Below are 24089 nucleotides of genomic sequence, written 5' to 3'. Positions count from 1 at the left end.
CTGTACAGCACTGCACAGCACAGCACTGCACTGCACTGCACAGCACTGCACAGCACAGCACAGCACAGCACAACACAGCACAGCACTGCACTGCACTACATTGTACAGCACTGCACAGCACAGCACTGCACTGCACTGTACAGCACTGCACAGCACAGCACTGCACTGCACAGCACAGCACAGCACAGCACTGCACTGTACAGCACTGCACAGCACAGCACAGCACAGCACAGCACTGCACAGCACAGCACAGCACAGCACTGCACTGCACTGCACTGCACTGCACAGCACAGCACAGCACAGCACAGCACAGCACAGCACTGCACAGCACAGCACAGCACTGCACTGCACTGCACTGCACAGCACTGCACAGCACAGCACTGCACAGCACAGCACTGTACAACACAGCACAGTACAACACAGCACAGCGTGACAGCTGACACTTTGTCATGGAACTAGTCATGAAATAGTTTTTGCCTTATAAGAGTCCGTGTATGCATGCCATGGAGAGTGTCTTTTTCCATGGTCTATAGTAACATGAACTTTACAAGTCTGGTCTTTCTGTTTTCTTGGTCAGACTGAGAAAGTATGTCAACTACTGTGGTAAAATACATGTATCAATATATTAACTCTCCTGAATCTAGTCACAATATAAAATTTGACATGCACATTGACTTAATTACATTCGGTTTGCAACAGAACTGTGCGAAAACCATGACAAGAGAACAGTTTTTGATTAACGCTGTTGACACATAGGAGAGTCTCAAATCCATATGATAACATTTTTCATCACAGCTTTAGTTGCAATTTTTCCAGGAAGGGACGTTGAGAAGTGGGAGCAAGTCTGACAGAATTTAATGTCCCCTCTTCCCTAAAGTCCTGATTGTGTTTTATATCAGAGTTTTTGAAAACTGAAGTATTGATACCAATGACCTGCATAACGCCATTGTAGGAAATGTCACAGTGAAGTAATTACTGACATGGTACTATGCACATCGGGGACAGATATTTAGACTCTAAATTTTTCACAATACTTGTCTGGTCAATGGCTTGTGTGGGCCCATTTTGAAGTTCATGGAGTGAATTAAGTTTATATTTTTGTTTTTGTGAAAATTTAAAAAGGGACATTTCCCAATAGAGTTACACATGGGGATGGCGGCCATGTTATTATGAAATATCTGTAAATTTCAAGCAATTTATTCCTCCGGCACCAAACTTTTATGGCAACGCCTTACTATTATTATTGATTTTGAAAGACAATGGTTTAAAGGGATACAGTCTTCGGAACTGCGCTCAAAGATCATGTGGGAACCATATGATCAATGTAATTGTATCCAAGGTACATTGGTGATTGATGAAAGTTAAAATATGTCTGTCATAATCTGCATCGTATAATTTAAATGTTGCGGCTATGATGATGAGGTGCATCTAGAAAGTTCTAGCAAAAAATTATGTTTTTCAGCTTCAAAGCATGTACTACCTTAATACCACGTTGCATGTATTTACACCGCAGTTGACCTAAACACTCATTTACTTCAGAATCAATGATTCATTCATTCATGCATGTAATATCTAAAATATCTATGCACCGTGGTGATTTTATGTAGATAGTGTTATGGGAGCAGTAATGAACTTAAATATGAGCCATGTGACCTTGAATATTTGACCTTGTTGACTTTCTGCATGCTGTGTTCAATGCTTTGATATGAACCTGGTAGCTACATTGGAATTTATTCTCCTCACAGAAATCAATGCACAGACGCCTGGGAGATGAATTTGTGGCTTGTTTATTCTATAACTGCCAATGGAAATACATGCATATGCAATGAATAAAGTGCACTTGGGTCTGTATGAGAGCCTGAATATTCCTTGTTGATGTCAGATTAAGACAGAAATAATCAATGAGGAAATTTCAGATAAATTGATGAGATATTCAGTGCATTTCTGCCTATCTGTACTGAGATTGCAGTGGCATGATATTAGTTTTAGAATGCTACGAGTAGATTGCTTTCTCTTGACTCCGGGGTCAAAGGGTCATCACAGTGCTCAATTTCACAACATTCCCAGAATGCACTTCATTGGATGTATTGATTTTACAGTGAAAGTTGTACATGAAGGGGAACAAAAATTGACAAGTCATGATTACACTTGCAGTATGTAAACAGTGCGTAAATGGAATTATAACATTGATCTGTTAAATATACAAATGTTGCTTTTATATTTTTAAATATTGCCAGGTTTTAGGGATTTTATTAACCCTTTGCACCCTGACCCCCTGGTACTCTATGACGTCATGGAAATTTATGTCCGAGCCGGGTTCAAAGGGTTAAAAAGGATCAGTGACTTGCTGTAGCAACTGATTAAAAAGATCCAATGTTTTACCAAATCAGCTTCTTTAAAATCTTGGTATTTGATATTAACATGTCTTCACCTCACATCTGCCAAATGTTTTACAAACTGATCAGGTTTTCTCATCAGCTATGTACGGTACTTCCTACATCCAATAATTTAGTGCATAGTGATGTCAATGTCAAAAACACAATCAACTCTGTTCAATGTCTAACTTCTCTCAGCATTCCATTCAGCTTCCTTTCAAGTTACAGAGATGATGATACCACCGATGTTACTATTTCTTCTACAAAGATTTTTACAGAAATTTTGGCATTTTAAGATTTTTATTGAGATTTTGGCATTTGAAGATTTTAAAACTGGAGTCTGTACAGATTTGAAAATAATCTGTTACATTACTTCAGCAATAAAGTTACTAAATGTTTACCAGTATTCCGTTGGAGAAATTGGCCAAATGGTACACTAAATATGAATCCAAAGCTGGCTTGAATGACTGTGATCTACAAACTGTCTATTTTACCAATGGCAATGAAAAATGAATAGAAGCATGAAAAGTAAAGCTGCCCAATGAAACAGAGTCATTCTGATAAAAATGAAAATTCTTCTTGGTGTTTTAAGAGCACATTCATTGTAAAATATTTCGATTATTTTATTTGGCACAAAATATGAATAACATAAGGGCTACTTGGAAAAGACAAATTTGAAAAGAAGGACTGATACCAACGAAGCAACCTTCAAATAATAAACATGAATTTATCAAGATCAGGATCTGTTAAAAACTCAGAAGATGTTTGAAAGCCAATTCTAATGATTTTAAAAGATGAGAAATCATAACTTGAAATATATACACAGGAGCACTACATAGCAAACTAGCTGAAGGTAAATAAGATTGTTTAGGTGCATGGCCTGGCAAGAATTCAGCAATTTGATGGTAAATGCGAGGGATCTTGGGAAGATGTTCTTTTTCTGGAAGAAATGCATTATGTAATGAGACTGATGTCAGTAAATTAACTACTGCCATTGACTGAAGAATGGTAGTAAGTTGGATGATATTGCAACCACACCTCTCCATGTTAAGATGAAGAAATTTCAAACGTTGATGTCTTTATGTTTGCAAGTTTGATTAATGATGAATCTTACAAAACATTGTATAACTCTAAAGCCAATTACTGTAATAGTGTACAATGCTGATCAAGGTTTGAAAGTCACACCGCTAAAAGTGGAAGAAAAAAGGACTTGTGTTTAAGTCTTGCATTTTTATTTGAATATAATGGTAAATTGTTTGCAGTTTGTAGCAAACTGCAGTGTACATTTGCCAACTTAAACAATTCATGTAATTGCATGGAGTACTAATGATGTAATTATCACCATGGAAACTGCATGTAACAGATAACATCTGGGCGATTGCAATACAGAAGGTAACCATAGCAATAAAAGACAACCAATAAAATGCTAGCCTTATGATTTTCAGTCGATGAAATAAAGATGATGTAATTAATTTTCAGCCGATGACGTACTGGCCATACAACTTTCAGCCAATGAAATACAACGTACCCACAAACTCAGCAGTTATAATGTTAATAAATGAAAATCACACAAAACACTGAGACTAAATGAGATCTGATTGACGCATGCAAGAACTATCCATCCAGGGTGTTACAAGTTTACTTGACAGAAAATTTTGATTAAAAACTTGTCCCGTTTGGTGTTGAGGGTTGAAACTCTTGTGTTGATTCATTTCTGTTTCTCAGTGCATTGTCTGCTTCAAGGTTGTGGAGTTTACCTACAAAAACCAGTGAGAAGAAGACAGCAAGTCAGAAAGAAAACCAAACAGGTGGACAGTGCTGGAATTACCCATGGTGCTTTGCAATATGCCAGCGCAGATCTCACTTTTAGTCTCAGTTTGTTGGCAGGTTCAGATGACAAATAGAAATGTTTGAAGAATGCGGGCAAGACCAACAGTTCCAGAGGGTGCCTCTGAAGGCGCTCTCGAACCAATGAATGCATGAGACAGAGTTGCCTATTGAGCGCAGTTAAGACATTGAGGAGTACCATGCGACAGAGACAAGACCAGCAAGGGAAAGGGAAGGCATGAGAACCACAAAAGAAATTTTATTAGTGCTTGTAATAGCAATCTATGCAGAGCCAAACATTCAAAACACAATAAAGGTAAGCCAAATTACTTGACTACCATTGTAATCAAAACAAGAGGCTGCAACAGATTAAGGACGATATTAGAGAGAAAATCAAACTAGATCAACACTTAAGAGACAAATTGGCACAACAGAAGAACAGACATATCAACAAAATACAACAACATCAATTTGCTTACGCTACATATACTGGAATTTTCACAATATGAAAAATGCGGTTCACTTCATCTGTATCAGACTTCACTCACTGCTGTCAAAATAATCGTTTTTTGACATCTTACATGTACATGTACCGGTAGATGTCAGAAATTTGCTTTAAGACTCCCCAAATCACCTCTAAATTTTCATTTGTTGTTGAGGAAAGTTTTGGAGAGCTCTATTCTATTCAAGTTGAAGTTAAAGATTGGGATGAAAGAAGTGTTGGGACTGTCTTGCCAAGTTTAAGCACAAGTCAGTCATCGATATGTCATGATTGATTTACCACTAGCAAATCCAGACTACACATTATTACTGTAGGTCAAACAGACTTAATGGCACATGACAAATGCCACTGACACGGATACCGATGTGATTTCATACCAGGGTTAGCAACATAAACATGCTATAAGGACTGTACTTTTGAACTTGATGACCACAGACAATTTTGATGTCTCTTGGTCTCTCCAGAAATCTTATCTCATCATCTAATCTTTACTTTCATAATTCAGCATTGATGACTTCATTATATTATGTACACAGTAGTTCACACCTTAAAACAGAAAGTTTTTTCAGTTTATTTCGTAGGTTTCCTCAAGGCAATTAAATTATATCCACCTTCATGATCCACAATAAAAACCACGTCACATGCAAATGTTTGGATTTATGTTTGTGTTAACACCATCAATCTTTGATTTTGACAAAAACAAGACCTTAAATAAGTCATGTACTCCATAACCTTCAAAAAGAGTGCAGACACACAGCTGACCAAGCACAGGGGACTCGTGCTTGTTGTTTATTTCTGTCTGTTTGTTTGTGTGTATGTTTATGTTTGTTTATTTGTTATTTTTAATAAAATAACAGTGAAAAGCTGTTTTGCTAATATTTGTCAATAAGAGCAATTTATTTATTTGTTTGTTTTTGTTTGTTTGTTTGTTGTTTTTTGGGTTTTTTTTGTTTGTTGATACATATTTCTGATGGTTAGGGTTAGGGTTAGGCTTAAGTTAGGGTTAGGGCTAGGGTTAGGGTTAGGCTTAAGTTAGGGTTAGGGTAAGACTTACTCACCCCGTCTCAATATATAGAGGGAGTGAATAAGTCTAACCCTAACCCTAACCCTCACTTAAGCCTAACCCTAAGCCTAAGCAGCGTTTGGCTAACATAAATTTATATGTATCAATCAAGAACCTGGTTTGAAGAACTACAATGACAATCCTGTATGAAGACAATTAAACCAATAAAGGATGTCAAAAAACAACAAATTAAAGTAACCTTGATGTCAACTACAAACATCTGCAGATAATTTTCAGAAAAGATTGATGAGATATTCGAGAATCGATGAAGGAATGTGGACAAATGCTTCCACAAAACTGAACATTCCAGGCATTGTTGACAGTGTTACATGTAAAAGATAACCAGTGTAATCCCTGTGAACGTTGGTCAGTGTCCTGCTAGAAATATTTCTACAAAGTGAACTTTGCAATGCATAGTCAAACAGATCAGACAACACATTCTTTATGGCAATCATTCTGTGTATCCTCATCTGAATGGCTCTATGGGGACATAAAGTGTGCTCACATTGTGTTAAGTCCCGTGAAATGATATTACGGAATGGAGGCATCTGGATTGTCCAGTAATAAGATACCCATGCCAGATGTTGACCCCTGGCAAGAATGATACATTGATGACATTTGGTCACGTCCTCAAAACCAATGTCAAATGGACGGGAAACTGATTGTCTCCTTGAAGAGACATGTCATCAGTGGAAACAATACTAAAGGATTTTAATGGTCATTCTTCACATTTGACTAATTATTTTTGACTTTTGACTATCCATTAGGGTTCATCTTGCTCTAGCTTGGTAACATTCTTTGCTATCACCCTTGCAACGGTGAACTTTTGAGAGTTTTATTTATGTTGATATGGTGCACAACATCTGCTCAATTTACTGGCCACGATCATGGCATTAACCTTGCCTACATGCGAACATGATTTATGTTAACAAGGGAAGTGCATTATACAAAAAATAGTTTTACCATGGACGTAAATATGTTTATTACACTGGCCAACACAGAAAAGCAATATTCTAAAAACACAGTTTTCATACTGTTAAATATACATTATTTATTAAATGAAACATGTTAATGATGCCGAGACTTGACATTGACATGACACCCTGGTAAACATTTCTAACTACATCTTCATCTAGCAACTTCACTTTATACAAACTTTCACGTTTTGACCCAGGAATGGCCTTCTATCTTGATAATCTTTGCATCATAAACATTATTCAGGTTGTACATAACTATGAGGATCAAGAGGAAAGGGCTTCCATCGGTACAAATGGAAATGATGTGGCAATGGTCTTGAAATGGGGATTAAAAAATGAAAGCATCTGTGGTAAAACATTTTAGGTACTCCAATGTCGGTTATGAAGGTGATTGGGGGCACTTACCGGCCTGATAGGCCAACATCAACAGCGCCCTCTGGTGGCTGAACACGGCTGCGGGCATCCTTCTCACAGTACAACTTTCCACCGATGTCAAAGTATCCTGAATGCGTGAAAGCAACAAATGTTTTGAATGGAAACATGACTTTTTTAATTATACCAGAATTACAGTTTTCACACTCTTCACTAATTACATCAATGGGAAACAATACTCTACTAATACTTATTTACTAATATTATTCTTGGGCAACTAATTTAATTGTCAGCAGGTTTTGCATGTCAAAGTGGACCAATCATACAGCTTCTTCCATGATTGTTTGAAGACTTATGAAAGTGATTTTTGATTGGTGTTTCCCTATGTACATTTATTGCTTTTCTTCATAAGACAACATAACTGTGCAATTCACACTTTTTATTCCACCATATCATTTTCAACAGCATACTGCTTGTATACAGTATGAAGATTTAAGCAGCAACCTCAGCATAGGGGAGTATTAAGTTGGTCAAAGTTATTCCAGCGATGAGACACATGATCTGGTTTTAACATTTTATATGTCACAGCCAGTATGCTTTCCTGTCTCAATGCTACCATTAACCCACATCTATTCTATACGATGTATGATTTATTTTATGTTTCTGCATACTATGCTTGTCTGTGAGCAGCATGACAGGAATCAGCACTAGATAATAAAGGGCAGAAGGTTTTGCCAAAGAGATGATAAAAAGAAATCATTCATACCAAGGCATCAAACTACAGCTTAAATATTTGGTAATCTACTGAAGTTATACATATTCTATGAAACACACCTACTTTTCAGAAAATACAGTAAGATTTTAATATCAATTCAGTGAGGATGTACTAAACTTGCAGTGAGAAGGCAACTTGTGCTACACCCCTCTTATCCATCATATGAAGACAACCTTACCACTGAAAACAATGGGGTTATACCAATGATAGAGAATAGAAGGGTGGATTGATGAAAACTCACCTTGGTTCTTCAGATTGGTATGGCAAGCAGTGCAAACAAAACATTCTGGATGGTAGCTCTTTCCCTTGATTTTAACAAAAGGCCCACTGGAAAAAAAACCACCACAAATGCTTATTTTTAACAACATCTTCAGATTGTGAGTACATCAATATCAGTTCTCATTACATGTGACTCACTAGAAAAACATCCATGGGATAACCTTAACCCTCAGGGTGCTTTATTTGTTGGTGATTTGGCAATTCAAATGTTTCTTCTGCTATCTATCTTGGGGTTACTCTGGATTCTTCTTTAACATGGAAATATCACATTGAAACAATTATCAAGAAGGTTAGTCAAACAGTAGGTCTTATATCATATTTACAACATTATCTTACAAAATCAATTTTATTGTTATTGTACAATTGTTTTATTCTCCCTCATATAATGTATTGTATTGAAATATGGGGAAATGCGTATAAAACCTATCTAGACAGGATTTTTAGATTACAAAGAGTGCAGTCAGACTGATAACTTTTTCTAGTCACATTACACACGGTGCTCCATTGTTTCATCAACTTGGCATTCTCAATGTTTATAAACTTTGTAAGTTTCAGACCTGTGTATTTGCTTTTGACTTAAAAACTGGTCATTATGGGCATTCAGTAGATCGTTATGCTTCATCAATTTCACATACATATGAAACACGCTTAGCTACTGGCGACAATTTTGTTATTCCAAAGGTAAATTTAAGATCAACTCAAAATAATATATATTATTCTATTGCTAAGCATTGGAACAAATTTCCAATGACAATAAAATCTGTACAATCAAGAAATTTATTTAAAACCTCACTTAAAAATTTATTTTTGAACTCAGAACAGTGAATCTCTGTATTTTTTGGTTTTTATGTGATGTCACCTTGCTGTTGAAATGTAATATGTACTTCTTGAAAAGGATGGCAAACTATATTACTTTGATATCATAATTTGTATGAATTCAGGGCCAGGGACTTGATTAGTTCCACTAGAACTACTTCCCTGGTCCCCACCAGTAATGTTGACACATTTTTTTTCTGGTGAAATAAAATCATTATCATTATCATTATCATAAGGACAGCTTTTTTTAACTTCTGTCATTTCATGACAGCACAGTTGCTATACCCACTCATATGATTCAGATCTTGGATATATTTTGTGATTTTTTAAAATGAAAATTCATTTAAGAGCTGATGAAATGGTTTTCCCACATTCATATATGCATTGCAATAAATTTATGAGAGGTATTCAAAATGGAAAGTTGCATTGCAATAAATTTATGAGAGGTATTCAAAATGGAAAGTTGCACAGAAAGTTGCACAATCAGCAAAATCCACGATTTATGGATGACACTTATTATGTAGGTCATTCTCCTCCGTGACCTTGAGTTCATAGTTAAGTTTAGAACTTTCTAGAAGGTCATGTTTATTACAAGTAAAGATGTTTTTAGAACTGCAATTAGCCTTCTGATGTTTTCTGGATAGAATCGAATCACTTTAGTATAACTATGGGACGGTAGAGATTTTCAGTTAGATTATATGTTTACTTCAAGACTATTTTGGGAAGGTGACAATTTTTTCACTTACACAATGCCACGATCACATCCTTCACAAATAGGAGTTGTTACTGGGGGTTTGTTGCTTATTCCAGAACCACCAGTCGGGGCCCTTACACTACGGAATCCACTTGGAGCTCCGGCAGAAGCTGAAGTTGGTGCAGACACAGGAGCTGAAATATGAATATTTTACATGGATTTAATTTGTATTCCACCATCATCTGTCTATGGTGCACCTTCGATACCTGAGTTGACACTGTTAAGACAGTTGTCTGCTTTGTGCTGAAAATGTTTCCTATTTCTGTTTCAGAATGTAAAACTGTAGACAAAATGAAAAGTGATCAGTCTGAGTATTCTTGTGTGTGGGTGAAAAATGCAATGAGTATAGATGCATTGTGTACATGTTGTGCAATGCGATGTGGTGATACCGTGTAGGTCTTTATCGTGTAACAGACAGATATGGAAGTGCTTCAGAACTGACCAAAATGTCACAGCAGATCAAATCTTGCTCATATACATTTCACACATATTCAAAATCATGAACTCAAATATTACCACAAATGGCCATCACACTTGTGAAACTTAGAGATGCTAAGGTCACACTGTATATATTGCATAATCCATAGGGGGTCTTTCCTCCGCATTCAGTGTGAAAGCCCCCCTAAGGTACTTAATTTATTGCTGTTCAGCAAACTTGTCCAGGTTGTGCATGGGTTGTGTCAATGCCAATATTTTTACTTTGAGCAAGGCTTGATATCGACTCTGACGTTAACAGACTACAATAATATATTTTTGTTGTTCTCTTTTCTAAGTTCAGCGATTCAAGTGATAACTGTCTTTGTAGAGAGCATTCCTAGTTGACAATTGAAATGAACATCACAGCTGTGTGAAAAAAATCAGATCCTTAAACACTGTGTGCTGTCAAAAATACTGTGAGTGAAATAGATGCATACGATTGAAAATGGAAGCATAATTGAAAATTAGTGCACCTGGCAACCCGTTGAAAGCAACCAATGAGAAAGCAGCTTACAAAAAGAAAGCAGAAATAATCAAAAGATGAGACTGAGACATTAGTCTGAAGGCTTGTTGTATATTTTAATTGGAAAACAGACTTTTTTACATTGTTGACAGTTAAATGCATAGCTACGACTAAAATTTAGATTCATCTAACAGAAATCACTACATTTCAGATATAGCTACAGATTCTATGGCTATAATGACTGTACCAGATTTTATTTCAGAATACAAATATTTGAACAGCCTCTTCATGATTTCAGGAATTTATACCAAATCAATTTTCAGTCAACTTTACAAACAAGACAGACTTGTCCTTTATTGTATGTTTCTGGGGATGAAATGAATGACATTATTTTTCCCCTTTTTTCAGTTCCAGACAATATGAAATATTTTTGATACACATAACAATGTTTGTCTTGGAAATCGTTTTGACAAGATTAACAAAATTTGTTTCTATCACACTAGAGAGTTTTCATCAAACTGCAACTGACATCCAATTAACCTGTTCACCCCAATTCCCTGTAAAAAGGTCCACAATCACCATTGCCAGCAATGGGTTTGGGCTAAACCATGGTGGTGGAAGGGTTACCGTAAAAGCTAATGCTTGATTAAGTCAACAGAATTGGCCATTATACAACTTACATCATAAAGAAATGTATCCAGTTACATACAATGAGAGCCAATCAGAATGGCAAAATCATGGCAAATACCATGACAACGACTAATCAGTGGTGCAGTCATGGTAATCACCATGGTAACAGCCAATCACTATGCACTATAAAGTCCCTTGGCAATAGCCAATGACTTGATAACATAAAAAGTGCAACTTTGTGTACTAGTAAATGAGATAAGCAAGCTAGCAAAATATTTGCAAAGCAGATAATATTATTACGAAGCTTAGCAGATTGCGAGTGAATAATGTGAATAAAATGAAAGTGAAAAGAAAGTACATAGCAAACACCCATTCTGTAAACTTTACTGGGAAAAAATACCCTCCATACTTTCATATTTAAAACACATCTTACAATTATTTGGTCTGAACACATTTCCCTTCAGTTTTCTCTTAACACTGTATTCTAAAATAGCTGTTAGTAGCTTATGCAGTCTGCATGCAACTTGCGGTTAGAAAACACATAGATGACGAAACATTGGTGAACAAGTAACGTTTGATAATGGTACTTGCTCCTATCGAAACTTGGACAATTGAGATTGAAAATGATTCCGCAGGTTTAAAGATACCATACTTTATTTATAAATTTATCACCATGGCACATCACAGAGACACACAGCCACTGTTGGGTGATGTCACAATTGTTAAGCTCAAATTGACATGACCAATATTTTTGTTGTACCATGATATGAAGCACAAAGGTTTACAGCCAATTGATAAAGAAATTTCTCACAAGTGTACTGCTATCACTATCATATTGCTATCTGTACTACATACTGCAATGCTTAATGTACATAAAGACATGTTCCCTGTACCATCAGCAAGATAATTTGATTATCCAGAATGGCCGAAGTGATCGATGCAGATATTGTCAACTTCAAAGTCATCTATCTTAATATGTTGAACAATCAATTCAATAAACAATGCATGGTCATAGTCCTGAACAAGAATTTGCACTGAATGAATAATTTAAATCTTCAGTCAACTGAATGTGGAGTACTTGCTGTGATTTCTGCATTTGTCAACTGAGATTATTTGATCTCCAGTCATACTGATTACATCCTACCACTATCAGAAGATTGACAAATTACCAAGGCCAGTATACTTGTGATTTTTGATGATTTTTTTCACTACTTTAGTTATTAATGTGAACTACAGTTTTTTGTTCTACTCCTTAAAGCATGTTGAAACGCCCACTACCTAGCTTGTCAGCACAGCGTCTGTATTTGTAAAATACACTGTTATTGTTTACATTTTAATTCGGGTCCAGACTAGAATTCACTTGCAATAACAATGCAGTCTACACATGTACAGGCTGAATTGACAAGTTGAATAGTGTGTATCTAAACATGCTTTGGGGAGTAGAACAAGTAACTTTAGTTGACATTAAATACAAAGAAAACTGAAAACTCATCAAAAGTTTCAGATACTATTGAGCATTTATAGTTCAAGTTTAGCATCATCACTGAAGCACAGAGAAATTTCATGCCTATGACATAAACTTGTCCAGGACCTGTATTATTTTCCAGAAGCATTCAAATAAAAGTCCAAATACTTCTTATACATGAACGGATGGGTATTCTACACTGACTTTCACAAAGATTGAAAATTTAGTCTTGAAATTCTTCAGCAATAAGTGAGGACTGTCCATTTCAGCTTAACTCTGTCACACCCATGTTCTGTATTTGAAATTCAACGAACCCAGTGAAAACTACAGTTGCAGTGTCAGAGTAAAGTTTGGTTGTGAAAGGTTTAAACTTTGAATTGAAAGACAAGATATCTCAACTGTCCAAGCTTGCAAGGAGCAGAGCTAGCAGTAGTTCTGTTTTTATCTTGTTTTGTTTTCCCCCCTTTTTCTTGTCAGAGATTTAGTTTACCTCCGTCGACCCCGTCAACGTCAGCACCTTCCTCGGCCAACATTTGCTGCAACATTTTGAAAGACTTGGACTGAGCGCCAGGATTTCCCGACGTGTACATGGCCGACGTATCAAATTGTTCTCTCCTGTCCACGCCAGAATCAGGGGATGCAGGTGACCCCGATCCAAACTGTCCCGATCTACTGTATTGTTTGTTTCTGTCCACACCATAGCTAGGAGGTGTGGTGGTAATATCCTCCACTATGTCTGCTGGTGGTGAATCAGTGACCGTACTGGGCACAGATCTGCTGTCGGTGGTGGTGATGGCATAGGGCGAGACTGAAGAGCTATAGTAGCTGTCTTACTCCAGAAGAGATCACAATACATGCATTAGTGTAACACACAGGACAGTTAGTAAGGGACAAAACACAATGTACTGCAGTCTATGTGATTTCCAAGGTCAGCCTCTGAATCATACGCACAGAAGAGGGCAATGGATTATTAAAACACTTATAATAAACAAAGGTAATTGGGGCTTGGGGTAAGGGGATTACAACTATTTAGATCATTGAGTAAAGTTGCAGCAACTACCACTATGCCATGGTTTCACCATGGAAACCATGTACAGTGTACAGTGTATGCATGATAGTCAATCAATCTTGACATGTTTCTCTTAAAAATGTTTGTAGTTAAAAACATATCAAAAGGTTAAATTTACAATGACCTACCTCAGACATTTATCGTGTTTTGGAGAAGTTTAAGTTATAAATGTGTCATCGCATGTTTTACATCTCAAAATCTTTCTTTAGGGAAGGGGGACGGGTTCTAGGTCAAATGTAACAAACTGCATTTGCCATAAATCTGTTTTACTTACCCATGATGCCTTATGTTTTCAAACATTTTTTGTGCAATAACTATCATAGCACTCAGCAAAGAAATGGAAATTTTATGATTTTAGAGTCAAGAGAAGTAAATGTATAGAGTACACAATAAACTGGCATGTTAAAATTGTACAATCTACAGCGAGAGATTTTGGTTTCATCACTACTCTCCGTTTGCTAAAATCAACTTTGCATTTAGAAATCACATAGACTCAGTAATAGAACACAATAAATATAGAGAGTTTCTTGGAATGTTTCCTTTGACAGACAATATTTTGGAAATAATTTGAAAATTTTTGTTACTATTTCAAAAATGAATTGTAAATGCTGCAAATCACAATATTAAACTTGCAGACCTTTTCTGAATGCATTTCAATTTCATTTGCCTTAAAAACCAATGGAATATTACTCAGATTTCCACAGAATATTCTGTACAATTCCATGGATTATTCCAAGAAACAGGAGATAACACAACTGCTTGTCTTATCTGCATGCAGGCAAAATAGGGTTTCTATGCTTTGGAACGCACCATGCATGCATAACACATATACACATTTAAAACAATTTTACTTCTGTATATTTCATCACAGTTTAGGAAATCTCCAGAGAAATTCCATATTTTCTAATAAAAACATCCTATTATTGAATCCCAGAGTCCATCATTTCATCTAATTCATCCTTGATGTGCATATATTCTCTGTTTCATCTGGGTATTGATATCTAAAACATATTGTTTACCTCTCATAACCATATTTCCATGTTAATTCATATTGTCTTTTGATGTTTTCCAACAAGAAAATATCAATATCAGGAGGAGCTGTTTTTTAGTTATTAGCTCTAAAACTGATAAACAAGTCTCCAAGATGTGCTAACTCTTATAACAACAAACTGTGCTGTCATCATAATGACATTTGAGAGAAAACTAGTAGTTAGCAAAATGAATGGAAAACCGGAGAGATTGACAATGGAAGATTTTAACTGCTTTCAGTAACTGTTACTGATTTTACACTAAAGTTTTAGTTACAAAAATTATCTTTAAGATCTGAAAAGTTAAGGTTGCTGGGCAAATTTTATCAGAGAACTGTAAGTTGACTTAAAACGGACAAAGGAACAAACAAAATCACAAAGACACTCTGGTAACTTATCAGCTTAGATTCTAGAGTGAGAGTAAAGGAATGTAAGAAATAGAACAAGGAAGGGGATACTGCTGAATTTGCATACATTTGCATACATTTGCATACATTACACCTGAGAGGTAAGAGCTCATGCAAAGTTAGCAAAACTTCTGATTAAAAGACATTGCTTTCCATGACATGCTCATTATAGTTTAAGATCTCAGGGACAGATTTGACAAAATACCCAGATCATGTTTGTAATGATACAATGACACTATGGAAATTTTGGTCTTGTCCTGTTTGGTCTTAAAATTTACAAAATCTGAGAGTTCTTTGAATTCCATTAACGACGAGACAAATGCTCATAATGTCACAGTGTTGGAAATTGTTAATACTCGACCATAGCATCAACAACAAGAGGTAAATACCTGCATTGCAGATACTGATATGTATAGCAGATCAGTTTTTGCAAGTAGATTCTAATTCCAAGCTATACACTGCAGAACTTCTTGTCCCATTTTACAAATCATGGAACATGTAAACCAATATTAATATTCCATGAGACGTGAAATGAGCACATTTGTTGCAAGAAAACCATAAATACACGGTTCTTCAAAGTGCATACAAGTTGTTGTGCATACACAGGATTTAAGTTTATATACAATTTTACCTCCAGGTAAAACATGGTATTTGATGTATGTACATCTTTACACACTTCAAATCCATTGCACTGTGCTTCATAATACATTACTTTTCTTGAGTGTAACTGCTGCCCTTTCTGTTTCCATCACAGGAAAATACATCTCGACAACACTATTGTCCTACCTTCTGAGCAAGGCTGTCAGTCAGTGCCTCCAACACATTGCTATGAATCCAAATCTGGCACTTTTGCATCATTAACTTACACACTTTATCGCACAAACCATTGACTATTAAAGGATGTGGACATAGTTATCAAATTTAATATTTACTAAAGCATGTAGAAAAAGCCATCTAATGTAATATTTACTAGATAATGGACACATACCTGTTCTAGGAGCGCCACCACCATAAGCCGGGCTGCCTCCACCACCACCACCTGGATAAGAGCCAGGATCTTGGTCTGCCATGTCCTGTACCATTTTGAAAGATCTTGATTGGCTGCCTGGGTTATGGTAACCTTGGTAATCGCGGGCTGGTGCACCCCCATGGACTGCTTGGTATGACCCAGTACCTGTGTCAATTGGAGCTGGTTCCTCTCTGTCGGTAACCAATCGAAACAGTGGAAATTGTAAAGATCATGGAAACAGACAATGCTACAAAAATTTGACAAGTAATGTGTTACCATTCGTAACCCTGTGTTCCTTTACTTTTCACTATGGGTAATTCAGACACATTTACCGCCATTGTTATTGATGACGGGATGTCTATCACCCCTATTGTCAAATACTTGGGTCTGCTCACTTTGTGGAAAACAATATGGTTTGCTAAAACAACAGCAATGTCTGGGTTAAAACTTGAAACACACTGAAGGACTGGTATTACCATTTCTAAAGACAATAATGGAAGGACAGTGACTGTGACATCTTTCGACAATGTTTTTTTCAGTATTTTATGTCTGGATATACTGCCAATAATAAAGCTGATTACATATCTTGAGGCTGTTCACAAGCCAATACCCAGTGTTTGAAATTTCTTTATGGCGTTGATCAAGAAATTATAAATGACCCAAGGTATGAACCTAATACTGAAAATACTTGGAAAAAGAAAATTACTGGAACTTTACTGTTCATCCGGTCTTTGACTGCAAAGTTTTTCAAACATTTCATCCATGTTACACTGTGTTAGTGACATCCAGTACAAACACTAAATGACTTTACCCTTCTGAAATAAATATTTGGTTCAACTCCATCCAAGAACATATATGTAACTGCAGATGGAGATGGGCAAGCTGTGTATGGAACTGATACTAAACTTGGACTTGGCAACTTAGATTTCCAAGGATGAAATGTGAAATTCATCTCTCTACCCTTACCCGCCAACTACTCCAGTAATCAGGCCTTCAGTTTGTCCTTTGAAAGTTTCAGCAATATTCTGTGCAGAGTAAATTCCTACTGGTGAGTTGTACTGCAGATGTACAACCTTAGCTGTACCAGGGAAAGGCTTGGCTGTTACGTTATGGGAACTGCCAATACTGTCATAGTCTTCCTGAATACAGACAAAACACAGCAAAGTCAATAATTCTGAAGACTTTGAAAAACAAAGAATGCACACAAAAATGTTCTAAAGCCTACAGGACAATGCAATATTCAGAGTAATAAAAAATATGGTAGACCTAAGGTACTAGGTACAATAAAGCTGGAAATTTGAATTGAAAATCTGCAGTGTTCACTTTACATTTTTATTTCATTATTAGCAATATAATCAATAACATTGATTAAAGGGTTTAACCCTTTCACCCCCAGTTCCCTGTATACAGGTCCAACTTTACCATAGAAAACAATGGATTTGGGACAAACCATGGTGGTGAAAGGGTTTAAAGAATGACAGCAAAACAGCCAAATAACACTGCATGTTAAATCTCCACGTCTCAATCCTTTAACAGATGATATTGATGGTGAAAATTTAATGCATACAGACGCAATGATATACTGCAAAATGTGGTCAGAATTTGAAGAGGCCCCTTGGCAAGGTTGTCTGCCCTTTTGGTACAATTACTTTGTTTCATATGATATTAGGATGTAAATGAAACAAGGCATTACATATCAGGAATTCTGATTGGATCATGATCTTTTAGTTAGTGTTGCACCAACCAATAAGAATTCACATGACTGAAAATCAGCATGTCAAAGGTCACCATTTACCTGTTGGTCAGCCTTCAATGACACTTTATAAGGAGGTGTGTTATGGTGACCGGCTTCAGCAGCACTCAGTGGTGTCACTTTGGGTTTCCAGATCTTACCCTCTCCTCTGAAATTTACAAAGATGAAAAAAGTTAAGTATGACAACTGAAGTAGAGTTTCAAATCTTGGTGCAGACAATTTTATGGCTGCATGTCAAGATCCCAGCTGATTCTCTACATCTGATTGATGATCTTCTTTAAAGTCATATTACAGTGGTTGGTTTGTGCAGAACTTGTCCAGGCACTGCTGAAAGTTGTAGACTGGGAGAGATGTTACAATGTAGTCATTCAGGGAATTTCAAATATCTGCAACACAGTTGGTGAAGAAATGTTTGAAAATGGAGTCTTGACATGTCTTAGAAAAACACGGGCCGAGATTTGCATTCAGACTTTTGCAGTAAGTTTTTATTAAGTATCAAACTGACATTATTCCACAGGAATTTTAAGCTTGAATGTGTTTTGGAGACTGATATTCAGACACCCAAATTTTCACAATAGATCTGTGTTAATTGACTTGTTGTGATGCCTGAGGCATAAACTCAGTCCTCACTATCTTATTCCTCTAAAAATTGAAAATTCTATCTTTTCCCTTACATAGGATAAATTACTGAAATGCGTTGTTTTCTTGAACTACAAATGTTTGAAAATAAAATCTGAATGGTGATTGAGTATCACTCAAATACCTGCAGTTCATGGTTTCCACGTCATAATTGTTTCTTTAAGTTGTACATGCTAGTTACAATACAGTTAAAACTCATACCCTTCTAAAATGTAATCAGTTTCATTTGTCATGAATGTGTTTTAATTATCCATAGCCCCTCTGGACAAAAATTTTACTCTTCAATATATAAATTAATCTGTACTTTGCCTCTACTGGCTAGAGTTTCAATGATAAAAATACTTCTGTCCTAACACATGTTTGAATAAAATACTTGTAAATATTATAAATGAGGTTCAAAAGAAAAATTATTGAGTATTTTGTGGCCAGGATTGTACAGTCAATGAACAACTTTATGAATCACAGGACTGTAGTTAAGATGATTTGATATCATAACTGAATGTAAATCAAGTTTTATGACTAGGCAGAGTTGTGACGCAGTCAGTTTCTCGTCACAGAGGGTAAAGTTTGTGTAATTTGTTGAAGACCACAGCAGAGATCTACGTGTGTGACTGATTTCACGGCAAAAGTACGCACAAACATAAATAGCAAACTTTCATTGCAATTTTTTGTTTCTCATGGATCATCTGAATGCTGTGCATGTGGTCAAAAATTTTCAAGTGAGCTGTCTATGCACGTGTTTGTTACACTCCAGGCTATTTTATTTGAACCAGGCTGTAGGAACATTATATAAATCCCCCATGCATAGTGAAATATCAGATAGCCTCTATTGAAGACAACTATTCCAGGGAGGAATTGCATTGCACACTTCCTCAGGACATCCAAAAATTATGTCACAGTTATCCAGGGTAAAAGTTTTGAAATGTTGAATCACCCTCCAGGCAGGAAGTTCAGATCTCACATCTTCCCATCAATCTGCGGTTAATTTTTCAAGTAGAGGACTGATACGGAGAGATATCTGACGGTATGAAACTTCCAGTGTGACCTCTGAGGTCAGAGAAACATGAAAGATTAGACGAGAGGTTCAGAGAAGGGATTTAGATGAAAGCAAAGTAACACTAGCAGTATCTAAAGATGCTTTAATTACAGTTTACAACTGTATCAGACATGCCACAGCCCTTCAGGAATGTCTTAGCCTGAAGCTGAACTCTGTCACTTCCATATTCACCATACCAATACACCGGCACAAGTTATTAAACTGTGTATCTATTGCAAATTTTAACCTATACCATACGTGTACTTGAGCTGTTGGTAGAATTTGCTGTTTTCTGTACAATATAAAACCATTCTCACAACTTACTTTTTTTAAACAAACATTTTCTTATTATAATCGTGCACACAAGTTATGACTTGTTGTAATGTATTATTTGATTCATGAGTTGTATTATTTTTCATGATTTATTTCTGATAGGAGACTTTTCAAAAAACAATGATATCTGAACAAAATTTTTTTATTTTATCAATTGCCTAGAACACTTCTGCATACAGTGATATTTTGATAGTGGCATATAAATTAGTGAGACAAAAATTGGCCTGAGAACTCTATGAACAATGCATCGTTCAACCTTAAGTGGAAACCAATCGCTAAAACATCAGTGGTATTTAACCCTTTGAGTGCCATAGTCAATTTTTGCCACCTCTATAAAATGTAACCCAGACAATTGTTTTCGGATTGTTTCCAAAATTTTGATCAAAAACTGTAGCCAATGAAAAGTAATATCCATTTGTAATAAAATTGTCAAAAAAATTACAACTTTCATAAATTGGTAAAATTTTACACAATAATTTTGGTGGGAAAATTTACAGCATTCAAAGGGTTAAAGACAACTTTGTATAGCCAATTAGGGACACAAGCGTCTTCCTTCAAATTTCATCATCTCTTTGTGATGAATGCAAGTACTATCTTGATTTTAATGTGGAGTGATCCATTTCAACTTGGATGGTAGGAATTTTGACTTCAAGTGTTTTCCTTCAAAGCATGCAGACGGAACGGCTAATCAAAATATTGTGGAAATCTCTTGGATTTTATGAACCATGGAACTGGTTCAGAGTTCGTCTGGGTTCTCTGAGATAACATCTATAATATCTTGACATCGTGCTAAAGCCAATAATGACATCACAATCTTCCTCTGTAAATCTTAGTCTCAAGATGTAAATTACTCATTTTCCAATATATCACCGAATGTTTACAGTCAGTACTGGCAATGTTCCAATCTTCCACTCGGCTCCACATTAAATCATCAAATGCTCCTTCTTATGCCCCCCGGCTTATGCCCTTGAACCACTTTCTGGACAAGCTCAGCAACACTACATCCTGTTTCTGCCAGTATAAAGTTGAGTTCCTCTCTCATACTAGTACATGTAGGTGGCTTCCCTCCAACAACTGAATCAAGCAGGTTTAATTCCCAAGATCTGATTTATCCACTGATACAATTACCGCTAATCTCTTCTTTACTTCATAAGCAAAAGTCCCTAAAATCTCTGATGAGTACAGATGCAGATACAGGCTGTCCCTCTGCAGTTACTTCACAGGTCAGGTACAAAACTAAACCTCTCTCTATTTGCAGATTTTGCATTTCTCCATCGCTCATGCATGGGAAACCTCCAATCAATCTGGCAAAAGTGGAAAAAGTTCTTTAATTTTTGGGGGTTAAGGTAGAATGCGCCTCGGGACAGATATTTAAGCTGTCAGATTTTCACAAATTTGTGTACTGCTTGTGCAGGGGCTCATTCTGAAACTCCTGAAGTGAGTTAAGTTTTCACCATAGTTATGTGAAAATCAAGTGTCTAATTTTTTGGTAACCCAGAGATGGCGGCCATTTTGAATTTCAGAAATCAGTAAACATTACGGAATTTGTTTCACTAGTGCCAAAATTTGCTCAGTTCACTGAATCCTGAATATTATTCTTGATCTGGTAAGAGTATGTTTGAAAGTTTGAGGAAAGTTTGATCAAACTATTAAAGCTAATTTTTGAAGCAATTTATATTCCCTTCATATGACTTTTGTTTGTTTGTTTGGAGGACAATTAAGCTATTCTTTCCTTTGAGATTATTTTGGCAGGAATTGAGAAGAGTGTTGGTATATGATGTATCATGCCTAATAAATCATAAAATGACGACAGCACCATTGAATAATGCCTCCATACTGACATCAAGTCACAGATGTATACATCAGCATCTGTAATTTTTCTTGTTCTGTCAAACAGCACAGTTGTAAGAATTTGTTTGCTAACCCTTGACAGCTTTGAAGATTATAATAAAATCATGATAAGTGTTTTAAATTTCCTAAATCTAACTCAAGTTACCACCTATGACAGCTTTTTCTGTCATCTATGAAAAAAAATTATCCACACTGCCACGACAGAGACTTGTGTTGGGGCCCAGGGATCCATCTTCATGCTCTTACAAATAGTATACCTAATCATTCTCAACATTTAGTAAAATCCTGGTATTTTGAATGGTATGATCGTACCACTTTACACAAGAAAGGAGTGACAGGGTCATTTGTACAATTTTGTATATATTTTGTTTTTGATATGCAGTATTGACAAAAAAGCAAGTAGATACAGTTGTTATCAAAACATATTAGTATGGATTATTTAAGATGATGATATTCACAAATATCTTTTCTTTTAAAGTAGGGAAAACTTGCTTATTGTAGCAAGCATTGATACATTTAAATTGGCACATTTTCATATATAGACCCATTTCCCACATTTTATGTTTTTTTGCCAAATTTATTGCCAATCCTATGATGAGTACAACTTCTCTCTTCATTGCAGACACTATGCATGTATCTGCATTTAGCAATTCCTCCCTAGTGGAGGAACTGACATGGTCCTTATAATTCAAGTTATTTCAGGCCATAACAATGACAGATAGGGTAATCATTGAGTGTGAAAATATAATGATGGATGGCAATTGACATTATATCTCTAAATTTGTGATGCACTATGTAATAGGATATGTCACAGTCCCTCTATCCACAGACTGTGGATATGTTTAAGATAAATTTACAAGCTTTTGCAAGCAACATCACTGATTTAGAAAATGGGTTAGATCATGTGTTCAATAGGTAATAGGTCATGTGTTCAATGATAAATAACATAATATTATAATTATAAAATGATATGTTTTCATCAATCGGGAGATTGATTCCTCAATCAAACCCAAAATGCACATTACATTTGAATTTTGGTCCAGACCAGAATTCTCTTTTCAATAATAACAATGCAAGCTGACAAGCTGCACAGTTTGTATCTAAAGATGCTTTGAAGAGCAGAACGATTTAGAAACTGTACCAGTAGTTGACATAAACAGACAAACATCCTGAAAATAATCATCAAATATCACAGCCACTGGCCCTTTATAGTGATTGGCGGAGCCATCATCGTCGATAAACCATTCTCACTTCTCTATTTCAGTCTGTCAACTATTTCAGATCAAAGTGAGTCACATGCATAAACACTCATGCCATACCTTTCCACACGGTCCCTCCCACCCGGACTATATTATAACAAAAGAAACTGGTGGCGTTTCTTGACCGTTTTGTGGAGGGACCGTGCTTTCCATCATACCTTGTATTTTTGTAAGATTCAGGATTATCTCTGTACCTGTGTGTTTTTGTACTGATCAAAAATCACACCCAGTGAAGTAAATATTGTATTGGATTGTGTTGGGAAACAGGCCAAATTTTTCACCTGGTAACATACATGCAGGTTTCACTGTACAAGTTTTGTGGAAGTGGGACTTTTAAAACTGATGTTCCTATACTTAGTAAAAGAAGAACTACAATTTGAGGTTTTGTATGGAATTTCTGAGTCCTATTTAAAGAGAATTATGTGCAGTACATTAATATACCTGTCATTTGACAACTGCAAATTAATCTCTGATGTATACGGAAAGATCTTGCCCAAGTAACCTCACAGTGAGAGGAATTTTTATGTATGAAAAGTTGCTCTTGCGAGAAATTATACCGGCCAGGATCTGTCTGGAAATATGGGGTACAGAATTAATTACCTAAGAGACTGAAGAATAGAATTTGAGAAATGTTGTTGTGTGATCAAGCATACTGCAAATACGACATATTCCTTTGAAAAATATCTCTTTGGTTACTTTGCCAAAGAAATTCACTGATATAACCTTTGCACCCTATTTCCTTATACATAGATGTATCGACCCTATTGAATACAATTGGACTTTATCACAGTCAGGTGTTGACAGGGTAAAATACCACAATGTCGCCATTATCTCACATGAATCATCCTGAATTGTAGTCAAAAGCTTTGCATCCATACAACCATTGCTAACACTTGGAATGCTGTGCGATATTCTATCTACCCAGTATCT

General features: G+C 36.1%; 1 protein-coding gene across 18 annotated transcripts in view; it reads right to left on the bottom strand.

Moving 5' to 3' along the window:
* The window catches only part of LOC139123175 (PDZ and LIM domain protein 7-like), a 71009-nt gene that overhangs the window by 23897 nt on the left and 23023 nt on the right, over positions 1–24089 (bottom strand). For 10 of the 18 annotated variants that reach the window (XM_070689260.1, XM_070689250.1, XM_070689251.1 and 7 more), the window contains exons 3-9: positions 18084–18189; positions 17255–17427; positions 16268–16479; positions 13266–13604; positions 9733–9874; positions 8133–8218; positions 7150–7246 (exon numbers count right to left, since the gene is read on the bottom strand). In XM_070689260.1, the coding sequence (XP_070545361.1) occupies positions 7150–7246; positions 8133–8218; positions 9733–9874; positions 13266–13604; positions 16268–16479; positions 17255–17427; positions 18084–18189 (1155 nt within the window). The remainder of the gene's footprint in view (positions 1–7149; positions 7247–8132; positions 8219–9732; positions 9875–13265; positions 13605–16267; positions 16480–17254; positions 17428–18083; positions 18190–24089) is intronic. The other 8 variants (XM_070689263.1, XM_070689267.1, XM_070689266.1 and 5 more) reach the window with 1 other exon arrangement.

Source organism: Ptychodera flava, chromosome 22 (assembly GCF_041260155.1).
Source record: "Ptychodera flava strain L36383 chromosome 22, AS_Pfla_20210202, whole genome shotgun sequence".
In the NCBI taxonomy this organism is placed as follows: Eukaryota; Metazoa; Hemichordata; class Enteropneusta; family Ptychoderidae; genus Ptychodera; species Ptychodera flava.
The sequence above is the reverse complement of the archived record's forward strand: the minus strand, read 5'-3'. Positions and strand labels throughout refer to the sequence as shown.